This window comes from Drosophila yakuba, chromosome 2L (genome assembly GCF_016746365.2).
Source record: "Drosophila yakuba strain Tai18E2 chromosome 2L, Prin_Dyak_Tai18E2_2.1, whole genome shotgun sequence".
Taxonomy (NCBI): domain Eukaryota; kingdom Metazoa; phylum Arthropoda; class Insecta; order Diptera; family Drosophilidae; genus Drosophila; species Drosophila yakuba.
The window spans coordinates 176459-197884 of record NC_052527.2 but is presented as its reverse complement, the minus strand read 5'-3'; the positions used below and the strand labels follow the sequence as shown (position 1 = coordinate 197884).

General features: G+C 48.0%; 6 protein-coding genes across 8 annotated transcripts; 4 read left to right on the top strand and 2 right to left on the bottom strand.

Moving 5' to 3' along the window:
* The first annotated feature begins 6 nt into the window (after positions 1–6).
* LOC6526261 lies at positions 7–9284 on the top strand. Of its 3 annotated transcripts, none has more exons than XM_039370689.1 (9): positions 7–2346; positions 4197–4544; positions 4598–5085; positions 5279–5360; positions 5415–5457; positions 5520–5691; positions 5750–5949; positions 6010–6112; positions 7534–9284. In XM_039370689.1, exons 1-9 carry the CDS (start codon positions 337–339, stop codon positions 9068–9070), a joined length of 4983 nt encoding a protein of 1660 aa, XP_039226623.1. In that variant the 5' UTR covers positions 7–336; the 3' UTR covers positions 9071–9284. The 3 variants fall into 3 exon arrangements, with proteins under 3 accessions (XP_039226623.1, XP_002087383.2, XP_039226624.1); XM_002087347.3 differs by having other exon boundaries at positions 6010–6118; XM_039370690.1 differs by lacking the exons at positions 5279–5360; positions 5750–5949; positions 6010–6112; positions 7534–9284 and having other exon boundaries at positions 5520–5661.
* LOC6526260 (RNA-binding protein 7) lies at positions 9205–10233 on the bottom strand. Its single transcript, XM_002087346.4, has one exon. It carries the CDS (start codon positions 10161–10163, stop codon positions 9441–9443), a length of 723 nt encoding a protein of 240 aa, XP_002087382.1. The 5' UTR covers positions 10164–10233; the 3' UTR covers positions 9205–9440.
* Positions 10234–11124: 891 nt separating this feature from the next.
* LOC6526259 lies at positions 11125–12579 on the top strand. The gene is made up of 3 exons (XM_002087345.4): positions 11125–11996; positions 12058–12271; positions 12328–12579. The coding sequence occupies exons 1-3, from the start codon at positions 11180–11182 to the stop codon at positions 12536–12538; spliced, it is 1242 nt and encodes a 413-aa protein (XP_002087381.3). The 5' UTR covers positions 11125–11179; the 3' UTR covers positions 12539–12579.
* A 122-nt stretch (positions 12580–12701) lies between these two features.
* LOC6526258 lies at positions 12702–14241 on the top strand. The gene is made up of 3 exons (XM_002087344.4): positions 12702–13556; positions 13721–13934; positions 13992–14241. The coding sequence occupies exons 1-3, from the start codon at positions 12725–12727 to the stop codon at positions 14206–14208; spliced, it is 1263 nt and encodes a 420-aa protein (XP_002087380.2). The 5' UTR covers positions 12702–12724; the 3' UTR covers positions 14209–14241.
* Positions 14242–14244: 3 nt separating this feature from the next.
* LOC6526257 lies at positions 14245–15201 on the top strand. Its single transcript, XM_002087343.4, has 2 exons — positions 14245–14437; positions 14494–15201. Exons 1-2 carry the CDS (start codon positions 14357–14359, stop codon positions 14995–14997), a joined length of 585 nt encoding a protein of 194 aa, XP_002087379.1. The 5' UTR covers positions 14245–14356; the 3' UTR covers positions 14998–15201.
* A 3797-nt stretch (positions 15202–18998) lies between these two features.
* On the bottom strand, positions 18999–21426 carry LOC6526256 (glutamine synthetase 1, mitochondrial). Its single transcript, XM_002087342.4, has 2 exons — positions 21202–21426; positions 18999–21012 (listed from the first exon to the last, which is right to left on the bottom strand). Exon 2 carries the CDS (start codon positions 20997–20999, stop codon positions 19800–19802), a length of 1200 nt encoding a protein of 399 aa, XP_002087378.1. The 5' UTR covers positions 21000–21012; positions 21202–21426; the 3' UTR covers positions 18999–19799.

The following is a 21426-nucleotide window of genomic DNA, read 5'->3' as shown; positions in this document are numbered from 1 at the left end:
CCCGATCCTTAAAATATTGGTAGCAGAGAAGGACAAAGCTGACATGCGCAGTGAACGTACTTTGGAGCCAAGTTGCGTGTTCTCACTAGAGGCAAGTTCCACCATTGGCTACAAAAGTATGAAGCAAGCGGACAAATTCGGCATTCGTTGCTAGCGAGTTGCACTGGTTTGTTATGGTCAAGTCAAGTGGAGTGGATACAAATCGAAAGTGACCGAAAACAGTGTCCAGGTCGTTTGCAGCCGTATGCAAGCGTGCGTGACAATAAAGGCATAAGCCCGTGTGCGCCACCGGGACGCAGTTAGTTAGATAATTGCATTTAAAAGGAGAGGCCCAGTATGTTCTTCCGGCGCGTTTTGGACAGCGCCAGAAATCTTTCGCCTCCTAAATCGACCCCGGAAAGTCCGACAGTGCAATATTACAGCGAGGACAGTGAGAGTGTCGCATATGTGAGTGGTGCCGTCGACAGTGAAGTCAAGGACAGCAATAACAACCAGTCAGCAGTCGGAGCGGGTGCTCCAGTGCCTGCCATAATGAAAATTCAGCGCCGAGCGGAAGCCCCAATCGGTGCAGTGCAGCTAACACCGCTGTGGGAGCACATACTCCGCACCCGCCGCCTGCCGGAAACGATTTTCCCCAGCGCCATGTACGCGGAGTTTCATGAGCGCCTGCAGGACCCGGAGTGGCAGGTAAGGCAGCACGCCCTGCGAGTCCTTGTCGACGTCCTGGTGGTGATGCAAGACGAGGCCGATGGCCACATGGAGCGGGAGCAGCTCATTGGCCTGCTGGTCGAAAACCTTGGTCACCAGGCTCCCACCGTGCGCAAAGGAGCTCTCGACTGCTTGCGTGTCTACCTCGCCGAAACCGCAATCCCGGAGACGATTATGCTAGCCATCCTAGATGCAGGCCTGACGAAGCAGGCGCCTGCGGACTCGGAGCACATGGGTCGTCTCAGCTGCGGCGTCCTGCTGTCCGTGCCTGCCCTTCTGCAATCAACCATGCACACGGCGCAGAGACACCGCATTGTGCACAGCAGTCTGGAGCGAGTGGCCGCACACATGGATCAAGTGGTGCACCAGGAAATCACCCTGAAAGTCTTGAGCAAGATCAGAGAGCTCTTGGGAGCTCACGAGTTCGAAGCCATCATGAGCGATGTGGGTCGTGGCGACACGCTGACTAAGTACTATCAACTGTGCCAGGTTTACGGGGTCTCTGGAAAACCGAAGACAGGCGGCGAGGGGAAAACGGGCGCCTGGCGCGCTTTACCACGTGAGCAGGGATGGAGGAACAGCAGTGCCGTACAGAACCCGGACACCGCGCTCCAAGCACAGTCTGCAGAAAACTGCTCGGACATGGGGAAGGTCATTATGGAAACAGAAATCAAGATCAACGACGACACAGTTACCATGCGGATCCTGGAGGCGGACACCGAGACCGAAGAGTCCGACAGTCCAACCAGGATTTTCTCAAATGAAGAAGATGGGACGGACTTGATTTGCCACCCCCTTTCGTCCAGTGGCAACAGACACCAAGAGTCCAATTTAGGGGCGGGGATCGTGAAAGTTATAAGTGATTCGGAGTTGGACGAGCCGCTCATTAAGGCGGGCAGTGTTTCCGAGCCGGGTACTCCCTCTCGGGGATTAAAGCGAGTGACCTTCGGGGGTGAGATCGTTAAGATGCGAACTCCTGACAGCGACGCAGCCTCCTCTACGAACAATTCCCGAAGTCCCACCCAGACCAATCAGAGTGCCACTGCTTCGACCTCGGAAGATGTAGCGACCTCCCACCTGGCCTCATCGGAGGAGAAGGTCTCCCTCCCAAGACCCGCCAGCGACAAGCGGACGACGGCACTCGTGGTGGAGATCCCTTTGGACAATACCAAGCCATTGCCTCAAGTCCGCTCATTTTGCCCGCACCCACCCCGGCATCAGAACAATGCGGCCAGTGAGCCGCCTTCGAGCAGTCCCTGCAATCGACAGGAGAACGAAGCACGACCGTCGCCATCGCCTAGCTCTCCCGGGTTTCGCAGCCGCAGCGCCAGTCCAACGGGAAGCAACAGCATCAGCCCCAAAGTGCCGCACAAGCAAATCGAGGTACTGCACAATTTGCAGCGGGATCCGTCGCCGCGTTCCCAGCGCCGCTCGGAAGACATGGATGGATGTGGAAATGGGAATGGGGATGGTAAAACCCTTCCTGCAGCAGGAAATCCCCCTTCCTCACCCACACAGCCGCTCACTAGGCGAACAAGATCGGCCTCAACGATGTCTCCGGTGTCACCAGCCACGCCCAAGTCCTGGGAGGATCTGGACATTGTCAACTTGAAGACGCTCATGGAGTTGCGATCTGGGGTATGTTCCTAAAGCTAAAGCGTGGTGACCAAGTCCAAGTAATTGCATTAAAATTAGTGGCCGACATTTAGCAATCCCCGTGTAATTGCACCCCTCCACCCAAGTCTCCAGCATGGTCTACTTTGTGCGACCGAAAATAAAGCAATGAAATCACTCCACACGCCACGCCAACGCGGGTTCCGGGTCGCCCGGCTCTTTGGGCTCTTTGAGCTGGTAACTGGGTCAGTAGGATATGTACAATTTCATATGCGTTCATAATTCTGCCTTCATAATGGCAGCCGCCCGGCTTTATTGCGGACGAGACACGCATCACTCCCCCCCGTCGGTTTGCTATAACTGCTGCTATTATATCGCTCCTTACTAATGAAAATTTCAGCGATAAGCGACCACTACCACTCTCCCTCGCCCTCGGCACTCATATCGGTGATGGTGATGGTGATGGGGACGGTGACTATAGGTAGAAGCCGGCTTCCATCGGGCCACTGTACCAATGACCTATTAATTTCACTACGTTCATGTACTAGAAGTTGAGGAGAAAGGGTTGGAAATATTTGTTACACGTCGAACAAGTTGTTCAAATCTTTGCAGAAGTTATTCAAAGTGACCAGGAAAGTGCTTTTTGTTTGCTGTCATCCGTGGCACGTGCATTTCTGACTGGTAATCCAACCAGTTGTTCGGAATTAAGCAGAATTGGTTAAAGTTACTAATAAAGTTTTCCATGTTCTCCATGCCGGAAAACGTTAGTTGAAGGATTTAATGCAATGTAGTGCCAAAAATGAATGGCGAAGTTATGCAAAAAAGTGAAAATGGAGAACATTGCTGGAAAAGTGCGTCAGCAAAATAATCCGTGATTTCACAATACCAAGGGCTGGCAATTGCTGGTTTTGCTGGCACTTTCTGGCTCAGATGTACCTCTTATCAGGACCAACTTTTTGAGTGGTGCACAAAAAACTTTGGGATTCCGGTGGCAGTTGCATGTTGTGCGACTGGGCGTTGCATTGGATTGGGATGGATGGCTTTGCTGGGGAGCTGCGGCCGAACGGCACAGCGAAGAGTTCCTCGCCAGTGCCGCTGCTGGCTGGTCAATCATTTAAGTGCACGCGATTTTCATGGCACCAGAAGCAGGCCCAGAAACAAGAGCGGCAACCATAACGAACTCCCAGCTTGCAGCTCGTATGCGACGATAAAGTGGCAAGACTACCATTACGGGACCAAGTTTGATGAAGACGCTGGTCTTGGGGGAGAGGAAAGGTGAAGGAGCAGAGCGTGTCTGCAACTGGGTCACTTCAAGCACAAAAATATAAATAACATTAACGAATCATAGCGCGTGCTGAATATAAGCAGGATGGTCCGTCGCCGTTGACCGCTAGCCTTTGGGACTTTCCTCGCTTGGACAATTTCACAACTATAACTATAATCGTCAGTTGTACCGTAGAAGGGTGTGCTAGGCTCCTTAGAAAATGTAAAAGGGTATATAAGAGGCTATCAGGATCCCCTGCCTTATTAAATACTGATATTTATGAAAGCTGTTTTTTATTTAAAATGCTTTCTATTTCTGCTAAAAAGTGCACAATGGGTCACTGCAAGATCGAGTCACTTAAATATCTGGAGTAGGTACATAAGAACGCGTACTTCACAAAATAAAGTTCATCAAATGACGTATGACACTTGCAGTAGTCGTTGTTATAAGTTCTCCACACTCAGTTCTTATATCTAATTTCTGCGGCATTCATTTTCGAATTTGCCAAATTAGCACAAATGGGCCATAAAACACTAGGCACGCCAAAATGTACTTACCGATTATTCACTTCTTTGTTCACTTTTTTATTATTGTATTCACTTCTCTGTAGGATTGGCGCAATCGGCTAATGGGCATCGCCCAACTGGAGCTGGCCCTAAGCTCGTCGAGCAACTTGGCCTTGGTCCAACCGTATCTGGATAGTCTTCTTCGCACCCTCCTCTCATCGGAGCGGCACTTCGAGGTTGCCGAGCTGAAGCGGGAGCTGCTGGTTAACCTGATCTCCCGCCTGCCGTTGGACAACTTGGAGGAGCGCACACCACAAATCTTGTCGGGACTCTGTCGCCAGGGCAACGCTGGAGCCAACCGGGTGTGCAAAGCACTGATGCAGCGCCTTCCCGCGGGAACCATAGTGGCTAAGCTGACCTCTCCAGAGTTCCTCCATGCGAAGAGTTCAAAGGTTTATTATTCTGCCTTCCAGGAACCAAGTTATTGAAACTTCATTATTTGCAGTTCCGGGACCACGCTCTTCAAATGTCCATTTTTGCTCTCATGACCTTCCCGGGCACCTGCTTCGACATCAGCCTGTTGACGACCCAGGCCGTCTACTCCCTCCTCAACCGCAAGCGACGTGTGCGGCAGGCGGCTCTGGAGGTGCTAGCGGTCCTGGCCGATATCTCGTCCATCAAGGAGGTCCTAGCCATTGTTCTGGAGACGACCGACGGCGTGGAGCTTGGACCCATGGTGCTGGAGGCGACTAGTGTGCGGTTATCGCGCCTACAGCTACCCATTGTTACACCCGACAGCGGCGTGCTCTTCGTCTTCAACCAGACTGATCAACCAGGAGCCAGGCGTTTTGGCGCTGATGTGGACTGGATCCATCAGGGTGAGGGCTCCGCCTCTCCCAACACAATTAAGAGGCGTCGCATGCGGGCTGCCAGCAGTCAGCGCGATGTACTTGGGGGCGCGGAAGCCAAGCACAAGAATGATCCATTCCCTAGGTACGAAAGGTTCCCACTTTAAGTGGGAGTATTCCCATCCACATGAACATCATATCACAAAGTAGCATTCTTGCGTTAGGAAGGCATTCCATTTGAACAATATTTGAAACATAGAAATAGAATTAAGATTTTAAATTCACCCCAAACTCTAGAACTCTAGAACAAAACACCTAAATAAAACGCATATCCGCAGTTTCAGCCAGGTAAACGAGAGTCTGCATCGCCATTCCTTCCACTCTCCCCCGGAAACGTTGGACTTGGCTAGCCCAATTAATGTTAGTCTCATTCTTTTTGGTTTTTATAATAATACTAAACTTACTTCTCCTTAGGACTTTTCGCAGAGATTAAGTTTTGGGGCTAAGACTAATGCTGGTAGGTCTCCTGTGCACTGTACTTTCAAGAATATTCCGAAACACTAACCACTACACACGTAGGAAATCAATCGTTTATTGAACGCCGCTTCTTGGCCAAGGCGTGCTCTGATACTTCCATGGACGGCCGAAGCACAGACAGCACCACCACCACCTGCAGCAGTGGAAGCGCCACAGACAGCTTCATCCAGCTCACTTCCCGCACCGGCGGTCGCCTTGCCGGACCCAACTCGAGGTTTGCCCTGTCATCCACCAACAGTTTGATGGAGCAGTTTGATAGAGCCTACTTGCAGATTCCCCACAATGAACCAGCATACGGACTTTGTGAACAACTTTATGCGCAGCATGCAGCGCAGCTCCAAGTCCTACTCCGTGGAGGGACCCGCCTACCCGAAGGTCAGCTACTCGATCCCAAAGGCCCAGCAGATGCTCCGCAAGAAGTTCCTGCACAAGGATTCCTTCACAAAGCTGGAGGACGAACCACCGGGTCAAGGTAAGTATCACTTCCGTAGTGGGTCCGCTAGTGGGTTTTCCATACATACTAATTTTACAGGCTTCGAAAGTAGCAAATTCAACGAATCCCAGAGGAGGAAATCAACCGGCATTCCCACAGACCACTTGGAATCACTGGAGCCCAAGTGCGCCGACGCCACGAAGTCAGTGTAAGAGTCCTCTCTATATCTTATTTGGGGGCCGGCATCGGAAACTATTCATTCAGTCGCCACAATGATTTACCCCTCCCTGAGTGCGAATGTTAACCTAAATTTTGAATCACCCCACTCAGATCCATGCATATATTTGAGCACAGGGCGGGGGGTGAAAGGTAAAGGGGACAACTCACTTTAGCGAATTTAGTGGTTTCTCTGGCCAGCACACGCACCCTGCTGACAAAATTGTGGCATTAAAGGTGTCGAGTTCTTTAACCTAAATAATTCAAATGCGCAGTGGAAACCGCGTTGGTGAAATCTAGGTATGTGGCGGGGACATTGGTCAACGTCACTGGCGACGAACCTTCAAGTGACCACTGGCAACTCGACACGAAATGATTTTCTTAGGCGTATGTCTCAGTTCTTCCCTGGGTGAATTGAATGCCCGACTGGTTAAGCAATATGGATTAGCAAGACCAATTAGAACCTCTATAATTCAGACAAGTCTCAAAGTTTGAAAAGTCTAGAAAAGATTGCCAGCAAAGGTAGCTGCTTTTCAGACCGTAACTTTTTGGCCACCCAATCTATTTTACCTAGTACACTCACAGTTCTCTCGGGGATATGGCAACTTGTTGTATGAAGGACTTCGGGGCTTTCCGAAACGAAGGCGCCCGAAGATGGCAAGGAGGTCCTTGTCTAGAAGTCGTAGGACCTGTGGCCAGTTTGCTTAGAACTTTGTTCCCGGTGAGCGCCAGACCATCCAACGACCTTTCCGTGGCTGACTTGGCACCCAGTGGGTGGCCAGGTGTTTTGACCACTTGGAGGGTGTTCGTGTGATTGCTTGGAAAACGCAATGTCCTGTATTCGTTTGCAACTTTGGCTTTGTTGTGGGTTCCCGGTATGGAAATTCATTTGAAATGACCAAAAGGACTGGCGACGAGCATTGCAAACAGTCAGCAAAGTCGGGTTGTTTCACGCGGTCGCCTATTGCGGTTAGTTCGAGTATGTGTGGTTTCCAGTAGAAAATCGCCAGGATAATTATCCAATTGGCCAGCGCAGAAAAATGCTTAATGCGTTTTCCTGTGGCGAGCAGCCATCTGATCTATTGCGTAGAACACGTATCCTATTCCACTCGGTCAAAGAGTGCATCTGCCCCAGAGTCTCGGAGATACACTCCACATTACGTGGGGCTTTTTCTGGACACAGTGCGGTCTGCGGCATATGCTGCACTGACACGGCGCTGGAGTCCAGAAAATCGATGCAAATTGATACGGAAAGCCAGCTCGCCGCTGATAAGCACTCTTTTGCCGTGTTTCAAGCACCGGAAGATGGCGAAAAAGAAAAGGGTTTTGCTCAATATGTCGAGTTGTGAGTCGTTGAAACTTCAAGGAAGTTTTACTAGCCATTTATTTATTTCATTGCCCAAACAGGAGTTCCGACACAGCAGTAAATGGTATGACGAATGGCTCCCCCATTTCCGCAAGTTCCACCAGCTACTCGCAAAAGTCAACCGCCTCGGCCAAGTCGAGCGTTAGCCAAAACGAGATGGGGAAGCGACCATTCTCCTCCACTGGCGTTTGGAACGACGGGAAGGTGGAAGTGCTGAGCAGGGAGCAGAATCCCATCGAGGCCTTCGGGGAATTGGTGGTGGACGGCATTGAGGTCCAGGCGGAAACAGAACCTACTGCCTCTGAGGAACTGCACAAGCTTAATGGAAGCCTGAATAGCCTGCACAGCAAAACGGAGAGCATCAAAACTCAGCTGGAGGACACTACGCCGCAGCTTTCGAGGGCTCAGTCAGCGAAGTCGCTGCTCATCGAGGAGGACATTGAGAGCAGCAACAGTTTCGTCGTGGTTGAAGAAGTGCAGAACGAGCTGGAGTCAATCCCAGGGCAGAACAAGGAGGTGGTTCCATTGCAGGAAGAGCTAGCAACACCGGCAAAAGCTACAAAGTCTGAAAATCATACTTTTGGTCCCAAGATTGTTCCCATTCACGACGAAATAGTGATCCATTCACGTAGCATTTCACTGGACTCTCTTTATGGGGCGCGGCCAGCTTCAAAGCAGGGATCTATGGACACAAGCACGAGCACTGCGGACAACACCTCACAAAATGGTTCTCAAGTGGGAAATATTAGTGTCCCCGTGAAAGCTCAACACACGCCGCTTAAGCACAAGTCCAAAACTTCTTATTTCCTGCGGGCACAACGGCGAGTCTCACCTGCAAAGCAGGCCATCAAAATGTCGCAGGCAGAGCTCTTCCCGCAGAATATGGTGCGGTTTGATAGACCTCGTGAGGCTCTGCTCAAAACCTTTGACCAGTTGGACTCCAGCAATTGGGAAGTGAACATGACCGGCTTGAAAAGCATGGTTCGCTTGATCCGCTACCATGCCGACACATTGGACAATCAGATGCACATGACCTGCATCCAGCTCACCCGCTCAGTCCGAAACCTGCGCTCCCAAGTAGCTCGAGCTTCCTGCCAAGCGGCTGCGGAGTTGTTTTCGCTTAAGTCCACCAGCCTTCAGCAGGAGTGCGACGACTTGGTATGTGCCCTTCTGCACCGCACCGCCGACACGAACAGGTTTCTCCGCGCCGACGCCACTCGAGCCCTGGAGTCGATGGTGGACCATGCTCAGCCGCAGAAGATTCTTAACATCCTGGCGACGAAAGGAGCCCAGCACCAGAACGCCCTGGTGCGCACGACATCAGCAAAGCTGCTCTTCAGACTAGCCGAGCGACTTGGCAGTGACCGGATCTACGCAATGGGACGCGAGAGCCGCGACAAGTTTTTTGTGGTGGGGGCGAATCTCCTGCTCGAAGGCAGTCTAGAGACCCGCAGTTATGCAAAGTCCTTGTTCCGGGCTCTATCCGAGCATCATAATTATCAGCGGCTGCTTTTGGAGGTGATACCGCCACGCACCTACAGAAATGTGGAAAAGACGCTTAGGAGCATCACACGTTGATCATGGCAGATCAGGATCTGTACAGCATAGGTTTAGTATTCAAAGCCACTGGAAGCTTACAGGACTAGGACGTTCGCAATAATTTAGATTCAAGTATTAGGAGTAATTATAGTATACAGTACACTAATAAAACATTGGTACACCACAGAGTAAACTGCTTCATTTGTTACATAATTTGCTAATATCCAGCCTATTAAACTATTAAACATGGTAACTATTGTTTTGTTTTGAACAACTAAAGATGGAATTGGGTTCCATTTACAATATTTGATTCGGCAAAACTTTAAAAATACTTTTATTACAAGGTTTTTTTTAGTTTTTCTATAGATTGTTCTTAGGCTACTGATAAACACTAAATTGCAGGGAAATTCTAAAGCAATCTCCGTTTGTTGTTGTGGCGTTGGTCCGACCTTCTGCTGCCTCCCTGCATGTGCTGGTGGTGTTGCTGTGGCTTTGGCCGGTTGCGTTCCACGACAGAGCTGTCGCTCCGGCGGCGTTGATCGCCGTTGTGTCCAAATGGATTCCGGTCGTACGGCTTGGCGTCATGCAAACTGTGGCGGGCGTGGCGCAGAGGTGATGGCTGCGGCGGAGCCTCCATCATGAACGGATTGCGCAGACGACTCTGGTTGAAGGCAGGTAGTTGCTGCTGCTTGCCGCCCTGCTGCTTGATGGTCACTTTCTTTTGGAACAGCTCCAGGCCCTGGTACAAGTCCAGTGCAAAGGGCACCGCACACAGGCGTTGGTATGTGACGAACCCGAAGTTCCGTTGACGCCCGTTGTTGTCCGTCGGTATCCGCACTCCTTCGATGGGGCCGGCTTGCAGGAACACCTCGTACAGGATCTCCTCCGTCACGCGCTCGTCGAGATTGCCGCAGAACAAGGTGCGTTGCTCCTCGTCCTCCTCCTCGTCGTCGTCATCCTCCAGTAGCTCCACAGCCTGGTCGCCGTCTTCAGGGGGTAGAAAGGGGTAAATGGGATGCTGTTGGTGCTGGCCAGGTGCAACTCCGTATCCAAAACCATTCATGCGCGGTTGCGGCATCGTCATGACCGCCGCACCGCCATACATCTGCTGCATTAGCAGCTGCAAGTCCATTTAGCTTCGACAAGTAAACACAACAAAATCAAGAGTGGTGATGCCAGAAAATAAAATCCAGATACACCTACGGCACCAGTGCTGTAAAGCGAATAAATGCGAGCTGCCCATGAACCATTTTCTAGTGGGGAGTTCCGATTCTTTGAACTCTTCCGTTAATGAGGTGAATAAATGTGAGCTGCAAAGAACTAGTTCACAGTGGGGAGTTCCGAGTCTTAAAAATCTTCCGTTGATGAGGTGAAACTCAAATTTGCTTTCCGCGGTTCATATTCATTGCTGATAACAAAGACATTTTAATTAGGCGTCCCGCCGGCTGATGTTCCCGATTGCCGTCGACGCCACCGCCGCCTCTTCTTATTGAGCTTCTGCAGCTTGTAGTACTAGCTTTGCACAATTCACCTATCAACGCGGCGATATAAATCAAAGCATTTATTTACTCAGGGGACCCTGGATGCGAGCGCAAACACTGCGTCACAAAATGAATTGAGAGGCGAGAACTCGCGACGGATCGACCAACGTGTACTTTTGATCTTATAAAGTAAAATGTTTCAGCTTGTTAGTTCTGCGGAGAAGGAAACTTACGCATTATTAAGCAACTAAACCGATAACTGTCAAAGATATTTATATTCTTAGGATTAAACGTGTTGTTTTTACTTAAAATATACTGCAATTAGCTTAACCCCTTAACAATCTTTAATTTGTCAATTGTATATTTTAAACTAGAATTTTTGGTAGGAAAAAAAGGGGATCGGGACATTGTTTAATGAAGAGAAGCTTTCAAGCTCATCGAGTGAGTACGGAGCACGTACTATGAGCGTTATCACTGCCACTTGAGCTAATATTTCGCATAGCGTAGCAATTTTACAAATAAACTAACCACCACATAGAACGCTATGCATGTGGACTTAATACCTATCAAATTGTGCACAGCAGAAGGTAGAAAAGCACGTATACGAGGAATCGTAGAACTTATTCAGTCGCTTGATACGCGTGGAGCAGTACAATCCGCTCAAGAAATGGGAGAAGTTCCGGAAATCAAGAACTTTCAACAGGTGATCGAGCCTCACTTGCCGGAAGGCTGTACTCTGGACTCGTACTCCAGTAGTTACCTGACCAAGCCCGGGGACAACTATGGCAGCATTATGCTATCTGTCCAAGCGAAAGTGCGTAGTGCAGACGGTGCTGTCACGGATTTGCCGGTGATAGCCAAGCTGCCGCCCCTCACCAACGACCTTTACTGGCAGATCTTCCAGCCCGAGCGAACCTGCATTACGGAGAACGCGGTGTATCAGTACCTGTCGCCGGAGCTGGACAAGTTGCAGCTGGAGTCGGGCATCCTGCCTGCACATCTTTTCGACGGCTTCCCGCGATACTACGGTTCCCGCATATCGCTGGATACGCGATCTGCAAAAGTGGATCGAGATGCCGTTCTGATCCAGGAGAATGTTACCAAGCACGGCTACCGACCAGGCAACAGACACAGGGCGTACAGTCTCGCAGAAACGGTGCTCATTCTGCACTACTTGGCCCGGTACCACGCCCTGCCCATCGCCTTGCGCCTGAAGAAACCGCAGGTGTACGAGGAGTATGTGCGACCCTACTTCAAGAAGTTCGATATGAACTCAAATATTGATAAGGCCGAGACGGAAATAATGGACAGTGAAATTCTGAAGGACATAAAGTCGGTGACGAGCGACGAACGAGAGGTGAATCGCGTCAAGGAGCTGCTGAAAATGTTCCAGGACTTTCAGGCTGGCAGCGATGTGGACGACGGCCCATTTACTACCCTCGTGCACGGAGACCTGTGGATCAACAATATGATGCTAAAATACGGTATGCGGAATCGTTTCCTAAATCGAGACAGACTATATTAATGCTTTACGAGTTTTATCAGGGGAGGAAGGCACTCCACTCAAAGTGAAAATTGTTGACTTTCAAATCGCGCAGTACGGGTCGTTGGTGCATGATATCATCTTTCTGCTGTTTTCAAGTGTGGACGTAAACGTTCTCGAGGATAATTTCTACAATTTCCTGACCATTTACTACAACGCCTTCATTCAGACCTTGCGCAGCGTGAACGTGGACACCAGCAACTACTCATACGAATTGTAAGAAAAGTTTCCGCTGCCATTGAGATACTTTGCTTTCATCCAATTAATTGCAGGTTTCTCGAAGAGGTCCAGCAAACTGCACACTTGCAACTGCCTCACGCGATCTTTATGATGAAGGTTATACTAGCTGATAACAGTACGATTCCCGAAGACTATAAAGACGTGGACTTTTCGGTGCTGACAAAGAACACCGGAGCTAAAACTATTGTGACGAAATTCGCGGCTATCTTGCGTCTAGGAAAGAAGTTTAATATTTTTTACTGATCTGTTTTTGCCTGTCACGAATAAAAAATCTTCCCATAAAAGGCTGTTCACCTTTATATTATTATTGCTATGTACACATGTTTGTTATCAGGCATCGAATTATCGCCTTGTTTGTGCGCACACTAAATTAAGTAAGTTTCAGCTTTCCGGAAGATTACAGTCTTCAGTTGGAGGACGAACTTTCGCATGCTGAAGAACATGGCTACGGACAAGTTGCCCGATATCCGCGAGCTTAGTAAAGTGGTTGAACCCCACTTTTCAGGGGCCCGCCTCCTTAACTATCAGACGAGCAAGCTGACGAAACCGGGCGATAACTACGGAAGCGTTCTTCTGGCAATTCATGCCCAGCTGCAGAAATCCAATGGCGAGCAGTTTGAGGAGCAGCTGGTGGCTAAAGTGCCCCCTTCCGACCCCAAGTACTGGCAGTTTTTCCAGCCTGAGCGGACTCGCCTCGCAGAGAACGCTGTTTACAAGATTCTGGCCCCTGCCCTGGCTGTCCTTCAAGATGAAGCCGGCGTTCCTTCCGAGAGCCACTTTAAAGGATTCCCCCGCTTCTATGGCTGTCGCGAGTCCCTCGATTCCTACTCCTCGAAGGTGGACCATAATGCCGTGTTAGTGCTGGAGAACTTGCGCAGCAGTGGCTACGTCTCCGGCCAGAGGCTAAAAGCTTTCGATATGGCCCATACGCTGCTAGCCCTTGAGTATATGGCCGAGTTCCACGCCCTTCCTCTGGCTCTGCGAACTCTCAAGCCAGAGGTGTTCCGGGAACAGGTCCAGCCCTTCTTCAAGAAGTTCGACTGGCATGCTAAAGCGCCCGAGTGGAAGTCCGTAATGAAGGCAGAGACTCTGGAGGACATCCGTCGAGCCACCAACAACGATTCCAGACTGGTAGCCCGTATGAAAGAGTTGTCCGACCAATTCTTTGAATTCTTAGCTGCCGCTCCAGACAGACCCGATGGGCCATTTACCAGCATTATACACTGTGACTTCTGGATAAACAATTTGATGTTTCGTTACGGTAAGTATCACTAACATTAGTGATCTCCTCAAAACATAATAACATCGAAGAATATGTCTTTAAATAATTTATACATTTAGAGAGAGCAGAAAAAAAAATCTATTTTTTAGAATATCAAAAATTCTAACTGATAAGAAACAAGTACTATACCTTGAAATCTTCAGGGCCTTCAGGAACACCCACCGCGCTGAAAATTATCGACTTTCAGACGGCACAGTACGATTCAGTGGTGCATGACATAATCTCGTTCTTGCTATCAAGCGTTGATACGGCTATCTTGGAGATAGAGTTCGAACACATGTTGGAAGCCTACTATGAGGCCTTTGAGTGTTGTCTGCGCCGTGTGGGAGTAGATTTGGAGGTTCACACTTTCGAGGCGTAAGATGCACTATCAATCCTATGGTGATTGAAAACTATCTGATCGAATTTTCGCAGGTTCCGCCAGGAAGTGAAGCGGGTGGCGTACATACAAGTTCCCCACGTAATCTTCATGACGCGCTTCATATTGGCTGACAGCCCAGTGGTCGATGATGCGGAGACTGAGGAAATCCCCACGCTTACGGACGTGCTGAAGAACACGGGATCGGAGCGTATTAGCCGCAAGTTAAGCCAAATTCTGAACTTGGCCCAGAAGTTTGACATATTGTACTAGCCCAATAAACTGATGCGAAAATTGGAATGGAAATGGAAATATGTAATTGACTAATGGCAATTTGATGGAGAGCTCTAATTATTTAAATATTATGACAGCTGGCTTTATTTGTTGAACGTGGGTATAGTAGTAGTCAGTTTTGCAAATCATGCGAGCGACCTGGGGAACGATCATAAGCATCTCGGCTGGGGTGCTCCTGCTGAAGCTCACTGAGATCAGGACCAAGGAGGTCGGTATTCAAGGAAGGTCTCCAATGTCTCAAACTAATCCGAACTAACCGAATAGAGCTGTTATTATGTGGCCTTCACCTATGCGAATTGGACGGATGACCGACCCCGGTTTATTGTCAACATGACCTTCTCGAACCAGACTGGCATCGGCTCAATAACCACCATCAACGAGGAGATTGCCTCACCGGTGTCCCGCATCCTTATCCTTCAGCACTCCGGCCGGCAAAAGCCTCGCACCGTTTACAACGCTTCCACCAAGCTGTGCGACCTGCAGAATGTCTTCAATTCAGTACCGCTGTTTAAGCCAGCCAAGGACAACATGCTCAAGCAAAGTAACTACACGCTGAGCTGTCCTCTGGTCAAAGGCACATACGCCATGCACAACATGCGCGTTAGCCCCAAGAACCCACTTCTGAGCCTCCTCTACCAACCGAAGCACACTTTCTCCGTGAGTGGCGGCTTGTTTGAGGAACTTTCACGGGGCCGCCGGCTCAGGGCGCTGTCCACCTATTTCATGACTGGAAAGGTTGTGAAAAAGTCCTGTGGATCCAATGAATAAGGAACAAGCAAGAAAGCTTCGTTTGGCAAGCGGAATTTATATACCCTTGCAGTAATGATATATTAAAGAGGTGTGTACCGAATATGGACTTTCTATAATCAAAGCAACTAAACTATGATTTGTATGTGTAGCGGGCCAAAAAATATAAGACACTTAAAATACCTTTTTGAAGATAGCAACTGAGAATACAGATAGATATATCAATGGACATCGACTCATTTGTTGATCAACAGTATATATGTACATATATACTTTCCTTCACATAAAGAACTTCTGACTGAAGTCAATATACCTTCTTCAAGGGTATACCAAATGAGTCTAATCTACTTCGCTCCAGCCCGTTAGTATGCCACAAAAGCTGCACCAGTTAGTAAAGTAGGCTACACCAATACATTTTTTATATGTAGCTTCACGTATGTTACATTTTAACAGTTATGAGTTTATGGCTATTATATTTCGGGCTCTTAGAATATTTTAAACCTCGTTTTATATTAATTGCTTGCATTACTTTACTTCCCTTTCTGAACTGTAATGCATTTGTAAAAGGGAAACTACTTACAATAAATTAATTCAAAAAGTGTATCATAAGTACTTCCTTAAATTAAGCTTTCCAAATTAATTATCCGTTCAAAACAGGCACGGCCAATATGGGGATACTTTTGTTGACAAGGTTTTACTAGGACTTCCCGAATAATTTCGGACTCGCTAATGGCCAATAAATTGAGTAAAGGGAGATGGACGGCGGTTGAACGAACTCTAATTGCCTGCACGGCATGAAACAAGCAGTTGTTCTATGTATATGTAAGAATAAAATAAGTTCACTTAAATTGCCTGAATAATATGCAATGGAAACATATACGAGTATGTACAGTTGAATTTATCATTTAAGTCCAATGAAGTCTGGGTAAACAACGCCCAGTAAAATTCTGCCGGCTTATCAAAAAGCGCTTATCAAACGACTTTCACAAAACAAAGTCACCTCTCTTTTTTTTATTGAACTATGTTATTTCTGCGACTCATCCATCCAAACCAAATATAGCTAATGGATTCTAATCTCATTTATCAACTAAAAGCGGGTCACTTCACAGATAACTTAGAAACATAATCGCGTTCTAACAAAAACCAATTAACAATTAAATGAAATTAAAGCAATGCGCATGAGTGTTTGCCACAGAAGAAGACCTTTGGATGAGCATATGTCCGTCATCGGTTTGACTGCGGTGATTACCCCAAGAATCGGGCGACTGAACTTTGCCTGATGCGATGCAAAAGCGCCAAAAACGCACGGAACAGATCGCAGATCACTTGGTAGACGCGTGTGGGGCGATGACGCAAATAATGCGGATCGCGTGTGCCGGCAGACAGAGTGTTCTAAAAAAAAACTAGAGAAAATCTAGAAGGAAACGCTAGAAGAGGCATAAAATTGGGCGAGGAAATCTTCCGCGACTCTCTGGAAAACTAAGACAGAGCACGTAGTCCGACCCTGCCGTTGGGTGATTCAGTTCCAGACATCTATACGCTCTGCAGATTAAATATAGGCACTTATCACGACCAGAACATTGCGAATGGCGTGAGCAGTGGGAAATTAGATAAATAGGGCAGATAAAAGACGGCACTTGTTGGCTGCCTGTGTTTGCCAAGACCCCCACCGTATCGACACGCGCCATAGATAAACTGGGGAATCGGTCGCAAATCTTTTGAAGACCTCAAAATGACGCTACGTGACCGATTGTTGGACATCGGTCACAGGACATAGTCAAGATTATATGTAGCTGCTCACACCTGACAGGTTTTATAATTTCCAGAGTGCGGCCACATATTTTGATCGCGCAATCATTTATGATTTCGCGCACTAAAAGTAGCGCCATAAAACGTAATCTCAACAAGCAGTTGGGGCGGTCCCCAATCAACAGCACATAAAAATAAACAGCACCCCCAGCAACGCATACTTCACCGGCAGCTCCCCACCAGATTTTTTTCAGTTTTTCTAGCTTTTTATTGCCGCTGTTACGCTTGCGTCCTGCAATCAGTCAGTAAATCCGCTCCTATCAGTAGTTTTCGCCATAACGTGACCCAGTTTTAGGCTCTGAAAGTTGCTATTCGCGATTTGCAACACACAGGAGTTGTTCAGTAGAAGACTTTACTGTGACAGGTCACTCGGGAATCACGCTCCGCAATCGTGCCCCACTTTTGGGTAATTTCAATGTATTTATTTGCTGAAAAACGCAGGGGTGTGCGTCAAAAGATTCCTCCTCTTTATATGGGGGGATATGATCAATTAAGCTTTAAAAACATTTGCCTTCTATCAGCGACATTATTTTCTTTTCGCAACCGCCAATATGATTTATTGCCCTGTGATAACGCTGCCCAGGCGGAGGCATTTTATTGACCGAGTCAGAAGTAAAAGTTGGAGGAGATAATGGCAACCGCTGGTCAGCCTTCTGCAGCCGGAAGATCAAATTCGAGCCCTGACTGTCTTATCAGTTGGCTCGGACTTTAATCTATGAACTTAAGAAGGTGCGGAGAGTATGCGTAGCTTATATCTCCTCTATCTGGAGTTAAAATTTAATAGTGTGCTTTGATCACTTGATTCAAATACAAGGCGCGGTGTTCTTTATTAAACCAATATTTCGTTATCAATAGTTTCGAAATCAAGTGTCCAGCTTATCATTCCGTTTTATGCAAATCGCCTGGTTTTGGGCAGCATAACTGGCTCTTAACAGACCTGCATTGTAAGATGTTGACATCTTTGAACGTGTTTCATGCATACCAATGAACCTGCTTCAATTTATTAATGATCTGGTTTATGGGCGGCGGTGCGGAACTCTTGTGTTCTGCTGGCATAACAGGCTGGTGCCTTGTTTCGAATGTTTATTCGATTTAAAAATATATATTATACTATCTACATTGTGGCCTCATATGGTGTGCTATGCAATGGAAAACGGGTATATTAGATATTCGACTTGAATTGGGCACAGGAATGCGTTCGAACTTTTAAGATGAGCTATACAAGCTTATAGATGGGTCCGACTGCGGATGATCCCGTGTCCCATTGGTTCATACGGCTGGCTGGCTTGGTCGAACTATCTCTGTGTATTTAACATTGTTTTGAATAAACCGGATGGCCTTATCTGTCCCTCTTGACCTTATTACATTTGCATACCTCGTAATCCGTAATCCGCTCCCAGCAGAGCCGAACAAACACCGCTAACTGCACCTCAGAATGTCAACAATCGCGAGTACGACCATGCCAATGCAGTAACAAAAATCGCTCTCAATTTTAGAAGCTCAGAAACATATAAAAAAAATATATATATATATATTTTTTAAAAACATTTTGTTATTATATGTAGTAGTGCAGTCAGTATCCCGTTTTAAAATTCTTTTAATTCCATTAAAACAAGAGTTATTTTGTAAATTTAAGTATACATTCATCTCTCAAAACGAAAGAGTACATTTTGCCAGTGTGGGGAGCTGTTCATAAATACAGGTATGTGAAAGGCAGTAGGACTCAGCAAGCACCCTTTGAAGCGATTGAGCTCGCCACTCTGCTCAATCATTATTTGATTGTAGGAAAATGCAGTGCCCTGTCATCGCCAGAGTGCAATACCCCTGCCCTATCAGCTGACGCAGTATATTGCCATTGGGAAAATATGGGAGCATTGTCTCCTTCGTAGCCATATCTTACATTCAAGCGTATATATAGATATAAACATTTATATATATATTTGTTGGGGTAAAGAAGGGCTGAGCGAAAAACATACATTTTGAACGGAAACCCCAAGAAATGGTCTTCGGAAACTTTCAGTGTCAGGCAGCTGTTTGTGGTGGAAAACTTTCCATTAAAAACAAGGTCTTGCCTTAGCTCGTTTTCGTGCCCCATGTCACATGTATTTACAAACAAGCTGTTCTATATTTTAAAACTTTGATTTTCGCAGTCATTGCAACAACAATCGTTTGAAAGCTCGCCAGAAATGAGAAAATAAAATAGTCTCTAGTAATTTGTTTTGCTTTGTACGCAGCTCTGCTTTTACTCAAAATGTATTTACGTATCTCAATGGAATTCTTAATTTTCACGGTGCTAGTAGTATATAGACATTTATATAATAACAACATATATGTACATAAGTACAAAGATGTAAAATGCTAGCGAGCAAAGTGAAGCGACAGATCCGTCAAGTGTTATACATATGTACCAATATATATTATATAAATTTATTTAGATTTTTGTATTCAACAACTTCTAATCAACAATTAGTATTTATAAACTAATTCTACACTTAAATGTGTGTTCGTGCGCATGGATATGAATGAGTAATATGCAAATCGTCCGAATTCACTGATATTTTTTTCTTTGATGTAACATTTAGAAACCCTTACTGGTTATTCAACAAGTGCGTTCAAAAAGTTAAGGGCCACAAATGGCGTTGGCCGAATTCAACGTTTAAACAGAACATATTTTTTTGATCTACAGGTAACGAGTTAACGTAGGGTACAATGTTGTTTATTATTTAGATTAAAGCAATGGTAAGATATACATAGTTTGTAAGATATATGGCAAAGTGTTATTGAGGCCCCATCGCTTTCAGGTAAAATGTTTCCTTTAGCTGTTTTTCTTGCCACCCACCCACATCTTAAATTCTAAGCGCACGCTCTCGTGCCTCTGTCTCCTGTCTTTTTTGCACAAGCAAGCCAAATTTTGCTTCAGTTCAATGTGAATATAGCCAAATGATCGGATACGCTTCACAGTTCAATAAAACATAATGTACAAAAGATTGAACGCCCGTTACGGCGATCACTGCTTACTCGTTGAGCAGACAGGTGCGGATAATGGCGTTGCACACGGCGTAGGGATCACAGTTGGAGCTTGGCCGCCGGTCCTCCAGGTATCCTTTGCCGGCCGTCGCCACACCACGCGGCACTCGCACACTCACGGCACGGTTGGCCACGCCCCAGGAGAACTTATCGATGCTGGAAGTCTCCAGACGTCCCACGAGTCGCCGCTCATTGTCTTTGCCTTCCTTGGGGTCATATGCCTTGATGTGCCGCTCGTGGCGCTTGCTCAGCTTCTCGATGGCCTCCTCGATGGCCTTGATTCCGCCCTCGGCACGCATCTCCTTGGTGGAAAAGTTGGTATGTGCGCCAGCTCCGTTCCACTGGCCCTCCATCGGCTTGGGGTCGAAGGTGACCACGACGCCATACTCCTCAGCAATGCGCTGCAAAATATATCGCGACACCCACAAATCGTCACAGGCCTTGATCCCGGATGGTCCAATTTGGAACTCCCACTGGGCGGGCATCACCTCGGCATTGGTGCCGGCGAAGTCGATCCCAGCGTACAGGCAGGCCACGACGTGGGCCTCTACAAGATCGCGGGCGTAGACGCGGTCAGCTCCCACGCCGCAGTAGTAAGGTCCTTGTGGGGCTGGGAAACCGTTCTCCGGCCAGCCGAAGGGACGTCCGTCCACGTCTAGCAAAGTGTATTCCTGCTCGATTCCGAACCAGGGCTCCTCATCGCCAATTTGGTCAACTGCTGCCTGGAACGCAGCACGCTTGTTGGAGGGCGTCGGCTTGCCGTCGGCGCTGTAGGTGTCGCACAGGACGATTATGTCGTTCTTGCCCGGCTTGAAGGGATCGCGGTATATGGCGCGTGGCTTGAGCGTGGTGTCCGAGTTCTCGCCATGGGCTTGGTAGGTGGAACTGCCGTCGTACTGCCAGTCCGGCAAGTCGTTCACGGAACTGGGTACCTTGTCCAAGACGCGATCCTTGAGGCGAATGTTCTCGCCGGTGCCATCGATCCACAGGTAAGTGGCCTGCACCCGATTGGCAGGTGTTTCCAGGTTGCGGTACCGCTGCAGAATGCTCTTGTCCAGGACCGTGTTGGGGGAGTTGGCCAAGAACTTGGTGCGGGTCGCGTTGCCAGTACGCAGCAGACGCAGCTGCTGCGTTGCGGGAGCCACCAGCTCCTTCTTCAGGAAGAGTCCGGCCACGCGGAGTGCCATGTTGATACTTGGACTGCAGTCGGCGAGAAGGACAAAAGGACACGCTTAGTTATGTATTGCAGGCGAGTGTGAGGATGTGCGCAGCAACATGGGGGCTGGTGGCATGCTGGCTCACCCTGCTCTCCTCATGTATTTGATTTTCTGGGGTGGTTGGGAAAGCGGCTACTTTTCCAGTCAGGCTGCACTCTTCCGCACAACTTACCGTGTACTGCTTGTTTTTCCACTTCCACTTTACAGTTATATGATTGGGATTGGCTAAGCAGTCGCTGGCTGGACAGGTCTTTTGGCGATTTTTGGATTACGGGACTTTCGGTTTTTAGTTTTTGGTTTTCGCTTCTGTTTCTGTTTTTGTCAGTGGCTGCGGAGCGACTGTTGAGGACACCCGACCAATTCGATGTTTGGAAGGCTTGTGAGCACAGTTAGCGCG

Bases quoted from the DNA above. Each gene is read 5' to 3' on its own strand.
- LOC6526261 (XM_002087347.3), top strand. From the start codon at position 337: ATGTTCTTCCGGCGCGTTTTGGACAGCGCCAGAAATCTTTCGCCTCCT. The intron at 5,692-5,749 runs GTTTGCCCTGTC...GCCTACTTGCAG, and splicing joins CTTGCCGGACCCAACTCGAG to ATTCCCCACAATGAACCAGC. The intron at 6,119-7,533 runs GTAAGAGTCCTC...TTGCCCAAACAG, and splicing joins GCCGACGCCACGAAGTCAGT to GAGTTCCGACACAGCAGTAA.
- LOC6526260 (XM_002087346.4), bottom strand. From the start codon at position 10,163: ATGGACTTGCAGCTGCTAATGCAGCAGATGTATGGCGGTGCGGCGGTC.
- LOC6526259 (XM_002087345.4), top strand. From the start codon at position 11,180: ATGGGAGAAGTTCCGGAAATCAAGAACTTTCAACAGGTGATCGAGCCT. The intron at 11,997-12,057 runs GTATGCGGAATC...GAGTTTTATCAG, and splicing joins CAATATGATGCTAAAATACG to GGGAGGAAGGCACTCCACTC. The intron at 12,272-12,327 runs GTAAGAAAAGTT...AATTAATTGCAG, and splicing joins AGCAACTACTCATACGAATT to GTTTCTCGAAGAGGTCCAGC.
- LOC6526258 (XM_002087344.4), top strand. From the start codon at position 12,725: ATGCTGAAGAACATGGCTACGGACAAGTTGCCCGATATCCGCGAGCTT. The intron at 13,557-13,720 runs GTAAGTATCACT...TGAAATCTTCAG, and splicing joins CAATTTGATGTTTCGTTACG to GGCCTTCAGGAACACCCACC. The intron at 13,935-13,991 runs GTAAGATGCACT...GAATTTTCGCAG, and splicing joins GAGGTTCACACTTTCGAGGC to GTTCCGCCAGGAAGTGAAGC.
- LOC6526257 (XM_002087343.4), top strand. From the start codon at position 14,357: ATGCGAGCGACCTGGGGAACGATCATAAGCATCTCGGCTGGGGTGCTC. The intron at 14,438-14,493 runs GTCGGTATTCAA...CTAACCGAATAG, and splicing joins CTGAGATCAGGACCAAGGAG to AGCTGTTATTATGTGGCCTT.
- LOC6526256 (XM_002087342.4), bottom strand. From the start codon at position 20,999: ATGGCACTCCGCGTGGCCGGACTCTTCCTGAAGAAGGAGCTGGTGGCT.